The sequence below is a fragment of the Podarcis gaigeae genome (genome assembly GCF_964106915.1).
Source record: "Podarcis gaigeae genome assembly, chromosome: 4".
Taxonomy (NCBI): Eukaryota; Metazoa; Chordata; class Lepidosauria; order Squamata; family Lacertidae; genus Podarcis; species Podarcis gaigeae.
The window spans coordinates 40,707,184-40,726,204 of NC_139677.1; the positions used below are offsets into that span (position 1 = coordinate 40,707,184).

The following is a 19,021-nucleotide window of genomic DNA, read 5'->3' on the forward strand; positions in this document are numbered from 1 at the left end:
TGTGTGAGGAGCTACAGTGTTAGGACCTTGTAGCATATTAATTTGCTGAACCCAAGTGGTAGATTGGTCACCTGCCCTTTCACTCACCATGAATTGCCTAAGGAACACCACTTTGGATGGAGAAAGGATAATAAAGAGAACTAGATTCCTTGCTCCTAGTCCTTGAACATGACTAGATTCTGACCTGTCATAGCCAGCACACCAGTTAGAACAGCTGATGTTCTCTGTCCATGCCATGGAAACAATACGGGGTGATTTTCTGCTCACTCCCACTTAAGAAGCTCCATGTTACATATCAAAATTTTCATGTGTCTTCCTGGCCATTTCTCATTCTGTGATCTTCAAGGATTTATGGATGGCTCATCTGGCAGTCACAGTTCTTGTTAATTATAAGCTTGCCTTTTAAAGAAGAATTAGTCATAATGCGGTGTTTATGTTCAAAATCAGAGATTTTTGAGCTTGATACTCCCTCTGCTGGTTATTTGACAGAGCTGTAACGATGTGGTTCAAGAGCGGTTTGGACCTGAGCTCAAGTATGATATTGCACTGAGACTGGCTGCGTTGCAAATGTATATTGCAACCGTGACCACGAAGCACACGCAGAAAATCTCTCTCAAATACATTGAGTAAGTATAGAATGCAAACCTTGTAATATCTGTGGTTACCATTTATGTGGTCTGTTGATGTGCAAGCTGAATTTGTGATGGAAATGGAACAACTGCAAATGCCCAGTAAAAATTGATACTTTCAGTATCAGCACAATCCTAACCATCTCCTCTCAGAGGTAAGTCCTATTGAATTCATTGGGGCTCACTCCTAGGTTAGTGGGGCTATGATTGCAGCCTTAGGTTACAGTCCTAACCCCACTTAAGTGGGAGTAAACCCCATTGCTACTTATAGGACTTACTTCTGAGTAGACATGTTAGGGTTGTGCTGCTAATTTCTCAGCAAAGCCCTCCTAAGAACCTTAAAGTTAAACTTTGAGACAGTTGCTAAGTCAGTATGTCTTATCATACTACTAGTTCTCCACTAGCACTGCTTCTTTTTTACTGTTTAATTTATATCTGCTGTTGAAATGACACTATTGCCATCTGCTCAAAAGGTCTCTCACGAGTCAAACAACAATGCTGAGTTAAAGGGATCTGACCTCTGTTACATACAGCAGCTACACATTAAATATGCACACACCTCATGCGCAGCCTGGATAACAGCTAGGCAACTGTTTTCATCAAACTAATCGGTTAATACTGAAAAAAGGGGCCGGTGTGTGATTATTCCCCCCCCCCCCCCCCGCACCATGCCTTTCAATATTTCTTTTGGCAAAACGCTCAGTGGTGTGGTCTAGTGTATAAAATAGGGCTCCCCTTGATGGTTATGACTAAATGCTGTGATAAGGTGGAAGCCTCAACAGCTAACATAGCAGAAGCATCATGTTTGTATGTCCAGCAGCCAGCTTATTTATAGAATCATAGATCAGATGAATAAGGTAAGATTCATCCTATTTTGAGTCATACAGTAAATCAGGGGTTTCCATCCTTTTTGGACCAGTGGAAACATTTTTAATTTTGTGGGAATGCTTGGGGTGCCATTGACAAAATAGCTGCTGTGATGCCTTAGATATATCCATGACGTTTTCATGTCCAGCGTCTTGCTCTCCACAACGGCAAACCAGAAACCTATGGCAAGCAAAACCTGAGTGCAATACCCTTTTCCTGCTTTGGTGTAGTGGTTAAGAGCGGTAGTCTTGCGATCTGGGGAACCGGGTTCGCGTCTCCGCTCCTCCTCCTGCAGCTGCTGGGTGACCTTGGGCCAGTCACACTTCTCTGAAGTCTCTCAGCCCCACTCACCTCACAGAGTGTTTGTTGTGGGGGAGGAAGGGAAAGGAGAATCTTAGCTGCTTTGAGACTCCTTAGGGTAGTGATAAAGCGGGATATCAAATCCAAACTCTTCTACTTCCTCAGCAACTGGTTTTCAGAAGCATGGTACTTCTGATCCGCAAGACTATTGTGACTAATCTAATGGGTCACCATCTAATGTGGTGGCCATTGCACCTTGGGAATGGCAAACACCAGAGTTTTACTATCTGCTGTGTGAAGAAGTGCTTCCACTTGCCAGTTCTGAAGCTTCTGTCATCCAGCTCAGATGGAGGAACCTGGGTTCCTTCAATAATGACACACCAACAGCATAGAAAAGTGGCCAGACAGAACTTATTTTAGCTAGCCTCCATGTGGTTGGGGTAGTGTGCTGACTGACCCTTAAAATGGCACTCTTGAGATGGCAGCAATACTTTAAAAGTCTCCTGTGCCTAGTGTCAGAACTATTTTATATCAAACCATTGCCACAATAAAACAGTGACTAGCCTTTAGGAACAAACAAATGGATAGCTGCTTGCCTGGAAAAAATTGGCATCTCATACTGTGGCCATTGAAGAACCTCCCTGGAAGAGGAGCTCCTGAAGCATATGGTTTGGGGTATAGCATTCCATCTCTGAACTTCCTAAGTTATTAAAGAATTGTAGATTTGAGGCTTATCCACACTTTTTTTTTATTGCCCTGCCTTCTCCAACCTGATGAGATTTACACTCCAAAATACCTTAAGGGAACCAGGTTTGGGAATATTGATCCTGTCACTCTGCAAACTAAGAACACAAATCTCTAAGCTTGTGCAAAACGTTATGTATCCAGCTGCCAATAAGTTATTAAACCCTTAATGGAAATTAAATCAGAAAGAATGAGAGAATTGGGCAGAAGGGAGAGTCTGGGATACACTTCCACACTGGTGGAACTATAATATCCAGACTATAATATCTACACTGGAAATTGACTCTGTTGGGTTCCCGCAGCATCTGTAATCGCACAAGCTGTCATGTAATTTATGTTAATACGTATACTGTTCCAAATGAATCCTTGCTCATAGTCCTATTGGCCTAAACAAGTAGCCCAACCAGGATTTCTAAGCAAGGATTAATAGCTGCAGTTCAGTGTCCATGACTAAAGCATTTAAATGGGGCACACCTTAGGCTTGGTGGGCCCATGGCAGCCGCTATGGCCACTTGAAGTGGAACTGTGCCAGTTGCATGAGAAGCTTCCCACATGAATTATCCAGATCATCAAAATCCCCAGTGTGAGGGTTGCAATCGCAAGCAAACTTTCTGAATGGCTTAGGGAGCCGTTATCTGCAGCCCCTTCAGTTTGGGTCATGCTGAAGACTTCACATGTGAATCAGCAATTTGTTTCCATCACATATTCCAACACACAATCATGCTTTGTGGCTTTAGAACAAAAGCCACTTCTCAAAATGACCTTTTATTCACTTTTCTAGCATTTGAAATTCTTTTACAGTACTTTTCTATGTGATAATAGCGTCTGCTGGGTGCAGGTGAGCAACTTGCGTTTGCCCCCAGTTGGTTTCTCCATGCTTCCTCAACCTTGTGGGATACCTCTTAGAAGAGGTAATTGTCAGAGGACTGTGGAATTAAAGTTGTGCCTTGTATTGCAGAAAAGAATGGGGCCTGGAGACTTTCCTCCCATCTGCTGTACTGCAAAGCATGAAAGAAAAGAACATAAAGAAAGCACTTTCGCACCTTGTCAAAGCAAATCAAAACCTAGTTCCTCCGGGTAAAAAGGTAATGCATTTGCATCTTAATAGAAATAGATTTTCATAATCAGGAGGACTGCATCTGACGGAGAGATTTTCCGTCCCATCCTTCAGAGAAATAAGTGGCCAATGTATTTTTCAGAGATTGCCAGCCTGTACAATGCGCACTGCTTATTGCCATTTTTTCAAGAACAATTAAAAGGAATTAGTTTAGCAAAACCATTATTTTATCTTGAAAATGGTAGGAAATTGCTAGTTAACCACAGGGGCATGACAGTTTCCTTCTACCTGTATTCATTTTGCTTCTATGTTTCATAACACAATTGCTGGGAAATTGCTTTCTCTGTTCCGAACTGTGTTACCCTAGGAGTCTTCCACGGCCACACATCTTCTTCACCATGCCATACATTCATTTCTGTGAGTGAAATATCCCGGTCCATTGATCTGCCTTTGGCATTAATGGGCATGGCTCCTTGAGATGCACATCGCATTGGATACATTTGAAATTTTATTCATACTTTTAAGACACTGTTCAGCTGAACGGAAGCAATTTTAAGTTCCATTAATTCAATTGCCGTGTGAGACTTAAGTACATACTTAGCTCTCTCCTCCTGAAATTATTAGGCTTTAAAATGCATCAGTTAGACTAGATCATGTCGTATATTTTTGGACCACTTTGAACATCCAGTTTGGCAAAATATTGGGGGGAAATTAAAACACAGGGGTTTTTTAAAAACACACGCACATGTTAATTTAATTATTATGATCAGGGCCCAGAGTCAGCAGCTAGCATAGAGGGCTGATGCTGGTTACTGACATTTGCTGGGACAGCACATAACCTTGTGCTGTGAAGTGATGCATTTGATGAAGATGCAAGGAACTACTGCCATTTTCATTTTCCCAGAATGCCTCTGCTACATGGGCACCCAGAGGATGGGGAAGGGAAAATAGCAGCAGCAGCAGCAGTAATCATTGTTATTGTTATTATTTCTATGCCACCCATCTGACTGGGTTGCCCCAGCCACTCAAGGCAGCTTCCAACAGAATATAAAAACACAATAAACATCAAACATTAAAAGCTTCCCTATACAGGGCTACCTTCAGACATCTTCTAAAAGTCATATAGTTGCTTATCTCCTTGACATGGGAGGGTATTCCACGGTGCGGGTGCCACTTCCGAGAAGGCCCTCTGCCTGGCTCCCTGTAACTTCACTTCTTGCAGTGAAGGAACTACCAGAAGGCCTTCGAAGCTGGACCTCAGTGAGCGATGGGGGTGGAGATGCACCTTCAGGTCTAAAATAAAGATGGCACCTGTAGCCATTTAGACCAGATTTTCTAAGTGTTGGGCTGAATAATGCACCCGATCTCTGCCATTTCCCACTACTACCTGCTGCTCCTCTGGTAAGATTACCAAAGGATAGAGAGAAAGTGGGCAGTAGTGGGGGTAGGCACCAGTGCTCAACCTGGCATTGAAAAGGCAGACACCATGTGAAGCAGATATGGCACCTACCACCATCTTGATATTCCTGTGGGCAAAACATAATATCATGATGGGAGCAGAGAACACACACCCCTCAGACTTGCCCTTCTTGCCAGTCTACTTATTCTGGCTTCTGAGGAGTGGGGAAACTTGATTATGCCTCATTTGTAAATCACACCAGTAGCCAGCATGTGACTGTCCATTATCAGTTCCTTCATCAGTCAAGGAACTTCTCAATCGGGGATGGAGGAATCTGTGGCCCACCAGATGTTGTTGGACTTCAACTTTCATAATTCCTCACCAGGGCTGATAGGAGTTGGACTCCAACTACAGCTAGAAAGCTGCAGGTTTCATGTGGTGAAAGGCACCTTTCTGTGGTTTCACCTCACACTGCTGCTATAATTTTAAAGACCCACAGTTTTTCCTCAGTGGGGTGCTAATGGTCCTGTCTACACAATCTGAAGACTTTTAAACATTACAACAGCACCTAGGGATGGTGCTATTTAAAAGGTACCTAAGGCTACTGAAAAAGTGTCTTAAGACTTCATTCTGCTGGGTAGAGGCATCTCATTCTGCACTGAGATATTCCAATAGTATTGGGAGAAAAGGTCCCACATTAAAGGATATGGTTGTATGGCATCTTAAGGCCCGTGTGAACAGTCCCTTCCACTATATTACTGCGGTGCTGGCAGAAAGTTATGAGGTGGTTAGAAGGATCTGTGGAAGCGTCAGAGGAGAGGCAAAACACAACTATACCTCAGTTTCCTCGGGTTGGATGTTGCTGTAGCTGCTGCAGTTCAAGCCTCAGTTTGAGCGGATTGCAGAGCTGAAGGTGGAATAGTATCAGGCTTTTCTTTTTAACTGTGGATAACCTTTTTTTTTTTAAAAAAAGTACCATACTTTTCTGTGTATAAGATGCCCCCTGTTTTGGGGGACCTCCAATTTTGGGGGGGCGGAATGCAGTAAATCACTAACCCGACGCTTGCAATCGCTTGCGTCTGCTACAAGCATCTGCCCAATCACCAACAGCAAAAGTAAATAGCAAGGACAATTGGCACAGCAGCAGCCAATCCTCAGCAGCTCTTGATGCAGCAACCAATCACACACCCATTTCCCACAGCCAATACAAATCACCAATGACAATCTGCAGCTCGCAGCTGCAAACAATCACCCGTCACCCATACCCACTCCCCATGTATAAGACACCCCCAGTTTTTAAACCTTATTTCTGAGTTTAAAAAACCTAGTCTTATACATGGTAAAGTACGGTAGCTCTGAGCTTCATCCAGTCCACATAACACATGTAGCAATGAGACATACTCACAGAGGGATTAATCAGTAGACATTTGGGGAATTGTTGCCACCACATGGTTTTAAAAATCTGGTATATTGCTAGTCTAAAACTTTTCACAAAGGGGGCTAGTTCTGACTATATGGAATGCTGTGTTCTACCTCCGAAATCCTTCAATGAGTCATTCAGATCTGTCTTGCACTAGATCATTTCTAGTTCTCAAGCACTGCTGCCGATATGGTTTGAACTACATCAGACTGGATGAAATAAGACTTCTAATTTCAAGATCTAAAAGTAATTTCTGCCCTTAGGAAGTTCTCTAAAGAATGGCTTACCTATGGGCTTTGAGAAATCCTTATTAACAGCTTGCCTGGGGTGTGTAATAAAATTATAGTGAATTATAGTCGCCATTGCGTCTAACTCCTATGGTCATTTGATTGTTTTCTCTCTTTATCTTCAGCTTTCTGCTCTGCAAGCCAAGGTACACTATCTCAAGTTCCTCAGTGATCTACGGCTTTATGGGGGCCGTGTATTCAAAGCAACGTTATTGGTAGGCTTTCCCTCGCCATCATTTTTTTAATGTTTGCTGAGTATTCTGCAAGTGGCTAATTAATGAGACAATTAATCATTTGCTTCACAAGTAATATTGAGCCAAATCATGCAATAGCTTTAGTACAGCTTCCAGCAGGCTCATTTCCATCAGGTACTTCTAAAATAGATTTTTCATCCCTTAGTACCAAGTATATACACTGATGAAAATCTTGTAAAATTATTTTCTGTGAGGATCCACAACCTAGCTGGTTAAGTTAGATATTGTGGATTTGATGCATAATGTTGATTTAAGTGGAGGTATACGGATTTAAATCCACATGTATTTCCTTGCTTTGTGAAAACCCCTTCTCTTTTTGCTTCCTGTGTTGCAGCAGGGTGAAAAACGTTCCGAGGTGACACTGTTAGTGGGGCCACGATATGGTATCAGCCACGTAATAAACACCAAAACAAATCTGGTAGCTCTGCTGGCAGATTTCAGCCACGTGAACAGAATTGAGATGTTTACAGAAGATGAAACTATTGTTCGAGTTGAGCTTCATGTGCTAGATGTAAAAGTAAGTTGAATGTCACAATTGTTTCAGTAAGACTCTCAGCTCTGCATCGTAAGAATAAAAAAGGAGAGTTCAATTATCCCTTTAAATTTGGTGATCCATCAAATTCAGCATCAGGTCTAGTTCAATTAGCCTTTCTTTTCATTTTCTTGTCGTACCTTGGAATAATAATCTTAGTTAGTGTCAAAGCTCACTATGTAGTTGTAAACAAGCTTAGCTTGAACTTTATTCTCTGATTAGAAGTACCATAATTACAATTATTATTTTGAAGAATATTTGTTTTTCTCTGCTTTTTAATGTTTATTTTCAGTCTCAGTACTTCTTTTGTGAAAGAAGTGACCAGCAACAGTTTATTTGCATAATGCTCCAATAGATTTTGAAAGCATTTGGGAAACATTAACCTCGGCACATCTCATCAGAAAAATAAATATCAACAAACCTTTTTCAAACATTGAAAAATAAAATGCAGCCTTGCTCTTTCTAAACCACCAAACTAAGAATTCACCATATTTTGTTAACTTGTGCTGTTTCCCCCCCAAGACAGCTCTGAGTGGCTTTATACCAAAACTCTTGTCATTAAGTGTAAAATGAATGACTGTTTAGAAGTGAAACTTTTTGACCAAAAGCGAGCAGAAAATGTGTTTTTCATATGCTCTACCATTGTGGGAATGGCACAGAGCCAATTGTTAGCAAAATACTGAACTGTGGTAGATTTCTAAAAGCATCCAGTCCCGTATACAGTTATAGGGCTGTTAGGTGTGAGATTCTTAATTAAAGGAATTGATGCATGGCCTGAATTTTCTCAGTTTATCTCTACAGCTTATCCCCTGAGAACTGGGACAGAAGGAAACACAGTCCACAATGGTCCTGGACCAATAATTGGGGGGTGGGGTGGGGGCTTAAGAAAACAGATCTCAGTTGCCTCAATTGGCAGTTCCACCTAAAAAAATGAACATTCATAATTTCAAGTGTCCATTCTGGAACACCTTTTAAGTCTTTTCACCTTCTACTGCTATTATTTTGATATTATAAGACATGGAAGTCAAGATCACAAGATATGTTGTGCCTGGAAAACACAGAGTATGTAGCAGGGGTGGGTCTGACGTATGCCTCTCTCAAATTCATGGAAATCCCATTCAACTTAGTGGAAATTGCTTGTGACTAAGCTTGGTTAGGATCATACTATCAATTTAATTCCATCTAGAATATTTTATTACTATTTTTCTTTTTTTAAAAAACATACAAACCAATTTGTGCTCTAAATCTGGCACCCCACCAGAGATTATAGCCTTGACTTTGCTGTGCTTTTCCCCCCTTTCCCTTAGCCAATCACTTTGCTAATGGAATCGTCAGATGCCATGAATCTTGCCTGTTTAACCGCTGGATATTATAGACTTTTAGTTGATTCCAGGCGTTCAATATTTAACATGGCCTGCAAGAAAAATAGTGGAAACCGTGAAGCAGGTAATGTATACTTATCATGTGATGTCTACACAGACATACAAAATGATGTACCAGTTTACCTTTCAGGTAAGTTTTGCTTTCAGTCAGCAGAGACCTTCTAGGAAAGCAAAAGTATGTATCTTGGCAAATCCGATTTGCAGGTGGCATGTTGAACTTGAAAGTGACTTCAGAGCCATATAAATTCCCTTATCGGTATCGGGCTGTCAACCAACCCAAGTAGAATTATTAAGTCTGCTTGTTAGGTTACGCAATCAAAATGGGTTGAGTTTTTGATTTATTCTCACAATAAGCGTTTGATTTCTTTGAGAAGTAAGGAGTAGCCTAAGAATAGGCAACTGTTAGAAACTTATTTCAAGGTTATATGGAAAGGATCAATCTTAAAACATGGTTGTTTAGGAATAGCAATCTAATCTGAAGTTGGCGAGATAGCATAAATTGATTGGATAATTTGCCTTTCTTCTCTACCCCCCTGTTCCATTTTTTAGGGGCTGAAACTAAGGGGAAGCATAACCTCCATGGACCCGAGTGGAACTGTGTAGCAAAAACGACAACATTCCCAGCGGAAGGAGAGCAGGAGGTGCACATGTATATAGACTCGAGACAAAAAACTGCAGATGCTAATGACAGCACTTTCTGCCCAAAAGAACACAGGCACTTGTACATAGAGAGTGTTTATAATTCTAGTGTCCTTGATCAGCAGCTGGCCAAACAGGAGGACTCTGCAGAGGCAGAAGAAGAGAACCAAAATTTAAACCAGCAATCTGCACTGTCATACTCAGGAGGAATAGAATCAAACAAGAAAACGCAGGGATCTCCAAGAGCTGCAAAAGTATCCTTTATTTTTGGAGATCACAGTTTGGATGGCATTAACCCCCAAACCCTTGGCTATGAAAGACTATTGGATGAAAGTCCAGAAGCCCTGGAAAAGCAGAGAGCTCTTTATATAAGCCATGCCAACGACATCAAGAGTTTGGAGTTGTCCCCTGACGCTGAAAGCATTCAGTTTGCTGCAAATTCTGTTTATGCGGGTTTGAACGATGGCAAAATATTTGGAGCTGCGGAAGGAATAGAGGAGCCCCTTCTGCATGACATTTGCTATGCAGAGAACACAGACGATGCTGAAGATGAGGATGATGTCAGCTGTGAGGAAGACATGATGGTGGGAGAGATCAACAGGCCTGCTCTTCTCAGCCTTTCGGGTTCCAGTGATGACATCATTGACTTGACATCGCTCCCACCTCCGGAAGGGGATGACAATGAAGACGACTTCCTCTTGCATTCTCTGAACATGGCCATTGCGGCTCCTCCACCTGGATTCAGGGATAGCTCTGACGAAGAAGACTCTCAGAATCACACAGTGCAGTATGGAGAGGACAAGGAAGAGACTAATAACGCAGGGAGTGATGATATTCCAGTGTCGCTTATTGATGCTGTTCCTACAAATACCGAAGGGAAATCTGAAAGGGGTCTGGATGATGCTGTGGTTTCTACTCTTCAAGCACTGGAGGCCTTGGCTGCTTCCGAGGAACAACAGACGAATGACAGCTCAGGTTCTTACACCACTGTTACGTTTATTCACTGAAACAAACCATACCATTTCATCCATTTTCACCATTTAGCCTTTTCATCATTAGCCCATTTTTTGGGAAACATTTCATTATTAGTTTTTGTTTTTGTTTTTCCTCCATCACCTACACATACCATGTGATAGAACTACCATAATGTTAAGTTGCCTTTCTTGGAAACTATGCAATATGTGAATCAGTATGCTAGAACTAATTTTTTTAAAAAAAACTTAAAACAATCCATAATTTTTTTCCTTATCAGTATATTGAAGTGCCTGACGTGATTTCATTAACTGGCTCTTATTTTTTACGGCATGCAGGTGTAGCCATCTTGAGAGCATATAGCCCCGAATCATCCTCAGATTCTGGCAATGAGACTAACTCTTCCGAAATGACTGAAACTTCTGAATTGGCCACAGCACAGAAGCTGTCTGAAAATGCCACGCGCCTGTTTTTGCCCACGAACGAAGGTTATCAACCGCTTGTGGAGCAGCAGGCTGAGTTCTCCATCACCAAGAGCCAGGCTGGAGGGCTGCTGCTGAAATCCGTACAGTCCTCAGCCAATCAGCAACTTACAGAGCTACAGTCAAAAGTTGTGCCTTCCAAGCAGATTCTCCATTCAGACAACATGGAGATGGAACCGGAAACCATGGAAACAAAGTCCGTTACTGAATATTTCAGCAAGCTGCACATGGGGTCCGTGATATATTCTTGCACTACGAAACGGAAAAATAAGGCGGCCGAAGGGGAAGGGAAAGCAAACCCTGATGGCAATGTTGTTATGAAAAAACAGCCGGGGGCTAAAAAGACAGAAGCCGATGAGCAAAAGGGCAAAGTCAGCACTCTCTCCTCAAGAGAGGGTCAGCGCATAAGCACTTTTAATGTGGAAAGAACTGCCTTTCGCAAGGATGGCCAAAGATGGTATGCTGCTTCGGATGAGGGAGCGACAGAGAAGCCAAATTCAGAAACAGTGAACGGAAAGGCAGTTCCGAGAGTTTCAAGCCTTGGGAAAACAGAGGTGGACTGTAAAGAGGAAATGCACCCTGAGAATAGTCCTAGTGGGGCTTTAGGGCACGGGCCAGATGAACATTTTGTTTCAGATGTGACTACTCTCTCTTCACCCAAAGAGCGCAATGACTCCGAAGATGCTAATTCACCTGGCGATGGCCACCTCCCAAAGCTTCCGGAAGCAGAGCAGAGCATGACTAGATTGTGTGAGTATCACCTAGCTAAGCGCATGTCATCCCTGCAGAGCGAAGGCCACTTTTCTCTGCAAAGTTCGCAGTGCTCCTCAGTGGACGCAGGGTGCAGCACAGGCAGCAGCACGTGCGGAACCCCGGTCGAATCTCCTCTTTGCACCTCGGACGCAAAGCACATTATCCCTGACTCGGCAGGAAAGGGCCTCAGCTACATTATTCCGGCAGACGAAAGAGCCGCCATGCTCTCCAGCCACGGAGCAACATACAAGGAGCTGCACCAGCAGCCTGAAACTGTGTGCCACAGAATGGCAGTGCCTGTTATGCATCCCACAGTCAATTCCGCTGACCCACTCTTCGGCACGTTGAGAGATGGATGTCACAGGATCCCCAAGATTAAAGAAACTACAGGTACGGCAGCACCAAAGTCTTAATCTGAATGTGTGTAAGAGACGTGGGCGGCATTTTTTAAACTGTTAAAATAAATTTAAAAATGAAGTGACTGTCCAGAGCACACACAGCCCAAGAAGGGCAAACAACCAGCACAAAGTTAACAGTAGCTCCTGAAGCACACTAAACATGCACACACATGCGCCTGGTAGCTAGGTGGCTGGCACCCCTTTGCAGGCTTGTGCTCTAAGTTGGAGCAATGATGGGACCATGCCTGCATGCAAACGTAAGTACCTTTGTCTGATGGCAAGAGCACAGGCAACCTGCAACTTCTCCTACTCAGAAATGTCACTGTGTCTGCCTTTTTAAGGCCCTCCTGGTCCTGGGGGACAGCAGGGGAGGGCATTCTGCTAGCCTCCTCCCTTCAGGCGCCATCTCTCTATCCACTTCTGGTACATCCTGTTCTTCCTCCCCCATCTCTGACTGCTCAGACCCTTCCCCCAGCTCTGGCTCCTGCCTCATGGGGGTCACAACAACCCATAAATCGTTACCCCTTTATAATAATAATAATAATAATAATTTCATTATTGATATCCCACCCTGACTAGGTTGCTCTAGCCACTCTGAGTGGTTTCCAACACATACAAAAACATAATAAAACATCAAACATTAAAAACTTCTCAATACAGGGCTGCTTTCAGGTGTCATCTAAAAGTTGTGCAATTCTTTTTCTCCTTGACATCTGAAGGGAGGGTGTTCCACAGGGAGGGCGCCACTACCGAGAAGGCCCTCTGCCTGGTTCCCTGTAACTTCACTTCTAGCAATGAGAGAAACACCAGAACATCCTGGAGTGTCCAGGATAAACAATGGGGGTGGAGATGCTCCTTCAGGTATATATAGGTATATATAGGGCTCCTGGATCAACCTCTGCCTCCGCTATCTCTCCCCCCACACCCACACACTCCTCAGAGCCTTGACAGTACTTCAAGTGTTAAGAGTGTGGCCTTAGCATGGTTTCACACAGTCGCTACTCTAGAAATCCCACCTGTACAGTGGAGAGTAGACTTTGTGCATATCCAAAACACATGCTCCATTATCTGCTTTGGGCCACATGCACATTTGTCTGATTTGTGGGATCAAGCCCTACAAATAAAAGAATCAAACTCTTCAGAAGAATATTTTGAATTGGAAATACTGAAATGAGAGGCTGTAGCAGGAACCCAGAGACCAACTGAAGGGAGGTTGAGGCACTAGTTAGACCTGGCCGACCGTGGGTAGGGAAAGCAAAGCAAGATAGGGAGGAAGAAGGCAAAAGTGTGCCAGCAGGCAGTATTAACAAGCCTCTAACTCTGCAATCCTGCACATGCCTACCTAGAATTAACCCCATTGAGCAGAATTGGATTCACTCTTAGGTGAGTGTGTATAGGATTGCAAAAGCTCCCATTCAGGCCTATCAGAGCCACAAAGCTTTTATTATTATTATTTGGCAATGTTCTTTCCTTGCAGTTCCTTCCTCTATTGGCCAGAGCTGGAGATGTTACTGTATTGATGAAGTCCTGCTTGAAACCCAAACCATGTGATGCATGCTGTTTGGTGTCTTTTCTCCTGAAAGTTTGCTTTTTCCTTAAAGGCTTCATCTGCATCATACATTTATGCCACTTTAAAAACCATAGCCCCCCCCCCCCCGAGAATCCTGGGAAGTCTGATTTGCTAAGGGTGCTGAGAGTTGTTAGGAAACCCCTATTTCCCCTCATGGAGCTACAATTCCCAGCTGGTTTCACAGTCAATCCTTCACATGAAACACTTGGAATTGTAGTTCTGAGAATGGAGCAAGACATTGAATGACCAGAATAACGTATATGCTGATTCCTAAAGTCAGGGTGCAGGGGTCGTCCTTCAAGCAGCAGAAAGGACAAAACCAACAGCTAAACAAGCATTCAATTTATCACTCCTATGACAAGTGCACTTCAAATTGTGAAGCAGCTTCACAGCTGAGGTGGTGCATTTTCCCTTTTTACACCATAGACTATACTAGTGAGTTAAAACTTTATAAATGAGTTATAAAAATGTACAGCAGTAAATGGAAAATTGCACTGAGAGCTATAGTGGTACCTCCGTTTGTGAACGTAATCCGTTCTGGAAGACCGTTTGAGTTCATGGCATGTTCGACTTCCGAGGCATGTTCGAAAACTGAAGCATTTACTTCTGGGTTTACGGTGTTCAAAAACTGAAATGTTTGTCAACAGAGACGTTCGAAAACCGAGGTACCACTGTATATAACTTTTTTCTTAGCGTTTTTTTTAGATCAGTGTAGATCCAGCCTATATCTGTCTTCTTCGTCAGAGTTAACTAATAACATATGGAAGGAACTGTTAGCTCAGTTGTTTAGCACTAGTTTAGCACCAAGGTTGCAGGTTCAATCCCTGTATGGCGGAGCTGCATATACCTGCATTGCAGGGCATTAGATTAGATGATGTAAAGGGTCCCTTCCAATTCTACAATTCTATAATTCTATGACTGATGTAAAGATCTTTTTTAAAAATTTTGTTTTGATGAACTGCACATCTCCTGAAAGATTTGTGATTGCATGTGGGGTCTGAAAAATGTGTATTCAGAATATTAAACCTTTCCTTTTTAAAATTTCCAAAGCAACAGTTAAGACTATATGGCTGAAATGCTTGGCCACTTAATGGCTTTTTGAGGCGATGCTTAATTATTCCCTTTGTTCTTCTACTCCCCCTAGTGTAGCTTTCACAGAGCCTGTGACTGGAAGACAAGGAAGCATGTCTTCAGCTTTTCCTAACCAGCCCAGAGCTGATTCCATCACGCTATCATCCCACATTCACTCAGAATCAAAGGTGCCAAGTCGAAACCAAGACTCTTTTGATGTTCCCAAAGTCAACCAGTCAGGTGGGGTAGCGGTTAGTTTATGGCCATATGAGATGATGGGGGGAAGCCTCAAGATGCCGCACAACAGGAAAGTTCTGCGGCGAAGCAGCAGCGTCACTGCAGAATCGACAAGCCTCGAGACGTTTCTCGGGAAGAAGAAAGCCCCAGTCAGTGTGTTATGTACAGACATCGCTGAAGCAGGTGGCTCAACAAAATTGGAAAAAAGAGGAGAACTTCCTCTGGGCAAAACGTTATCCAAAAGTTATTCCCAGAGCTCTGTGAATGTCAGCAGCGTGGGCAGCAAGAGATCTCCTGTCTTGAACGCCATCTGGAAGGAGTCCAAGCAGTACAGAACGTTGCCCTTACGAAAGCTGGATGCCAGCAATTGGAAATGCCGCGGCCCCTTTAGCTATTGTTTCCTAGCGAGAGGAAACGCCGAAGAGGACGAGGATGAAGATGAGCACAGAGGTGGTGCCCGGCTCTCGTTCCTCTATCGTCCCGAGATACAGTGCCAGGTAGCAGAATTGTCCCCTCGGCCTCCTTCCATTGAAAGTGAGGAGAATGGGAAGGAGGGCACAAAGACTGGCAGCGATGCCGAAAGCAGCCCAAGCAGCAAGAGCACTCGCGGAGACCAGAATGGTCAAACCGATAGGAATCTCAGCGACATGTCCTTCGATGCACGAATAGCGAGACTCGGCGTAATGAAGGAGAAGAATTATGCAGTGCCTGATGGATTTCTTGCAGCACAAAAAGATGCCAATGAGCTCCTCTGTTTGGTCCGATCGTGTATGGGGAAGAGGGAGGATCATTCAGAAGCATATGACCTTAAACTTTCTCAGTATAAACAACTGTTATCTGTAGAATCGAGACAGTTGGGAAGTGCCTGCAGGAAAATGGCCATGGCTGAAAAAAGCCCAGAGGAAATGCTTGTAGCTATGACTGCCAGCTTTCAAGTACTCTGTTGCTTAACAGAAGCCTGCATGCGTTTAGTTAAAATCATGAACTCTGAAACACAGCAGGAGGAAATTGTAGCTAAAATAGATGAGGTTGTAATAAACTACATTTGTCTCCTAAAAGCTGCGGAAGCAGTGTCTGGTAAGACCTCCGGTAACTCTAGCATTAAACTCTTGGCTCGTAATTCGACCACCATGGCCACTATCGTAAGCACACTAACACGTTCTCTTAAAATGCTTTTAAATAAATAAACAGAAGTCACTTCATAATCTACCTTTGCAAAGCCATACATTAAAAAAACAACTTTTATTTACTTGTACGTGTATGAAATAATGTTTAAAAAACAAACAAACCTTGACGCTCTCTCTGTATATTTTGTTATTTTATATAAAATAGGTATGAGATTTAAAAAACAACAACTATGGGACTTCTGACCAGTTCTATCCTACTCTTTCTTTCTTTCTTTCTTTCTTTCTTTCTTTCTTTCTTCCTTTCTTTTTGAAGGATAAACTACATAAAAGCATTTGGAAGTTTGACTTTTTCCATAGTCAAATCTACAGGTGTTTGATCTTAATTTCTTAAGACTGTAATGCTAGAGTATTTACTTCCTTTCCCCCTCCAGGTTTATACTTGGGAACTATACTGTTCATGGTTAGAACTAAGAAATTGAATCATAATGTACATAACAGTATTTAATGTTTGAATTATAATTTTTAAAGCATTGAATATAGCAAAAATACATTTTAAAACCCAGAGACTATTGTGACTGAATAGAGATTATATATATATATATATATAAATATATATATACATATGTGTATATATATGCGCATAATAAATTACTCTTTTGTTCATACTGCTTGCTTGATGCATCTGTTACAGTAGTAGTTTGTTTCTGTGCCACTTCTCAATCAAAAAGGCACTGCTCCCAAATGTTTAACGCAAATACAAAATTCAAACACGTAAATGCAGCTTATGACATTCGGGGGGGGGGATGTTTACTCCCCTTAAGTTACATTCCAGACAGCAGTTTTTTTTATATGATTCCCTGTAAAAGGGGGTGGTTTAGAACAGGTAGAGAAGCTCACCCCACTGTCTTTCCACACACACCCTCCCTGGTAGCAATTCCTCCTATGAAAATAAAGGGCAGCTTGGCCTTATATTATATCCACATCTACACACTGAGTCTTTTTTTCAACGCTGTGGCTTGAAGCAGTTGCTCAAAGTTATTTTGGTTAGACTGCCATGTCAAGATGGTGTGTCACAAAAGCTGGTGTGGGGGGAACACTTTCATTTGAATCCCAAGAGGATTTAAGGCACCCAACCCTTTGAAAACAGAATCAAAAGCAATCTTGCCACAGATAGCTTTGTGCATTACATGAAATAACATCCTGGACAGTTTGAACAGAGTGACTTGATTTCTATATATCGGCTTTTTAAGGCATCTCCTAGTCTTCTTACTCCTTTGTATCATCTTCTGTTACTTTATGCATTTGGTGATTTGTGGTCTGTTTTCCTGCTCCGCTCTTTGCTCAAATAGGTCAATATATTTGAAAGGAGCTTTGAAAGGATGTCATATAACCAACTTGTAATTTCCTGGCACATCAGTTTTCCTATTTCGGACTTGCAGTAATCAGTGATTACCTATAAAGCTTGGGAACATATCAGTGTACATGAAGGGAAACCTTTGGTCCTCCAGTTGTTGCTGGACTACAACTTCCATCAACCTGGCAATTCTCCATGTTGGCTCAGGCTGATGGGAGTTGGAGTCAAACAACAATATCTGAAGTACCACAGATCGCCCCATCTCAGATCTAAGCAATATTTAGAACAAAATGGTGCGTATCTCCAGCTCACGAAGAACAAGTAATGCAGCGAAGTATTAATCAACGACAATATGATTGCATTCTTCATTTATTTTATCCATTTTAGCTTGGTAAATCTGGATCATTTCCAGCATTAACTGAAGTGCCTACTTAAACTGGTTCTCTCATACAAATGAACTTTTCTCTCTCCATAGGATGCTAGTAAACTACGGTGTGTACCATGTAGAGTGTACACACTCATGTGCTTAATACTGGTGAGAAGAGAGGATGAGAGCACATTGCTGCATAGAAACATCTGCAGCTTTTCCAGCTGATCCCAGAGCATACGCAGCAGAGACTGTGTCAACACAGTTATCTGAGGAACAAATGAGATATTTATTGAGAAGACTTAGTTTTTTGTCTAAAGGCTATTTGTGCCCTTTGGGTACATGCCAGACACTGTTTTCAAGCGTTTCTCAACAGCTAGAATCTGTCTTCAAGATTTTAGGCTTCTCAGGCTAACATCTAAGATAGGACGGCTCTACTTTTAGTCACCAGCCTTCCACATCAATCTTGCTTGTCTTTTCCCATTTAGGAATTTCCCGAAGACTTAGTCAACTGCATTTCATTGAACATTCATGACTAAAACCTCTAGTACCATTAATTCATGCTTTAAAATAAAAAGGAATAGGATGCCTTCCGTTTTGTGCAAATTTTGTTTTCAAATTAAGCCTATAAATGTACATTATGTCAAACTAACAATCCCCAAAAGTCCATAATTAATATGGCTGCTGTCCATATGTGTGGCTGCAGGGTGAGGGCTTATCTCAGAGATGCTGATTAGCTTAAAGATAACTAGGCCATACCCCATAGTTGATCAATTGATATTTATAGTCCCATTCATGTTGCTTCAAGGAAAAAATATGTATAAAATAATAATTCCTAGGTTGCCAAGATCCAAGTTTGGGGCAAGTACTGCAATATTTTACGATTAGGCTGTCTGTCAGTGTGCTTTTTACTATGTTTTTATTATATTTTATTATGTTTTGTTCCTGCCCACCTAGCAGTTCGAAAGCACGTCAAAGTGTAAGTAGATAAATAGGTACCGCTCCGGCGGGAAGGTAAACGGCGTTTCCATGTGCTGCTCTGCTTTGCCAGAAGCGGCTTAGTCATGCTGGCCACATGATCCAGAAGCTGTACGCTGGCTCCCTCAGCCAATAAAGCGAGATGAGCGCCAGAACCCCAGACTCAGCCACGAGTGGACCTAATGGTCAGGGGTCCCTTTAC

General features: G+C 42.4%; 1 protein-coding gene across 4 annotated transcripts in view; it reads left to right on the top strand.

The window, feature by feature from the left end:
• FRMPD4 (FERM and PDZ domain containing 4) overlaps positions 1–16,785 on the top strand; it is a 210,177-nt gene extending 193,392 nt beyond the window's left edge. For 3 of the 4 annotated variants that reach the window (XM_083734125.1, XM_083734126.1, XM_083734127.1), the window contains exons 10-17: positions 490–626; positions 3,499–3,625; positions 6,829–6,918; positions 7,292–7,474; positions 8,797–8,935; positions 9,421–10,485; positions 10,821–12,107; positions 14,835–16,785. In XM_083734125.1, the coding sequence (XP_083590251.1) occupies positions 490–626; positions 3,499–3,625; positions 6,829–6,918; positions 7,292–7,474; positions 8,797–8,935; positions 9,421–10,485; positions 10,821–12,107; positions 14,835–16,180 (4,374 nt within the window). In that variant the 3' untranslated portion in view covers positions 16,181–16,785. Of the gene's footprint in view, positions 1–489; positions 627–3,498; positions 3,626–6,828; positions 6,919–7,291; positions 7,475–8,796; positions 8,936–9,420; positions 10,486–10,820; positions 12,108–14,829 lie in introns of all 4 variants that reach the window. The other variant, XM_083734128.1, reaches the window with a different exon arrangement.
• The last annotated feature ends 2,236 nt before the right edge of the window (positions 16,786–19,021 follow it).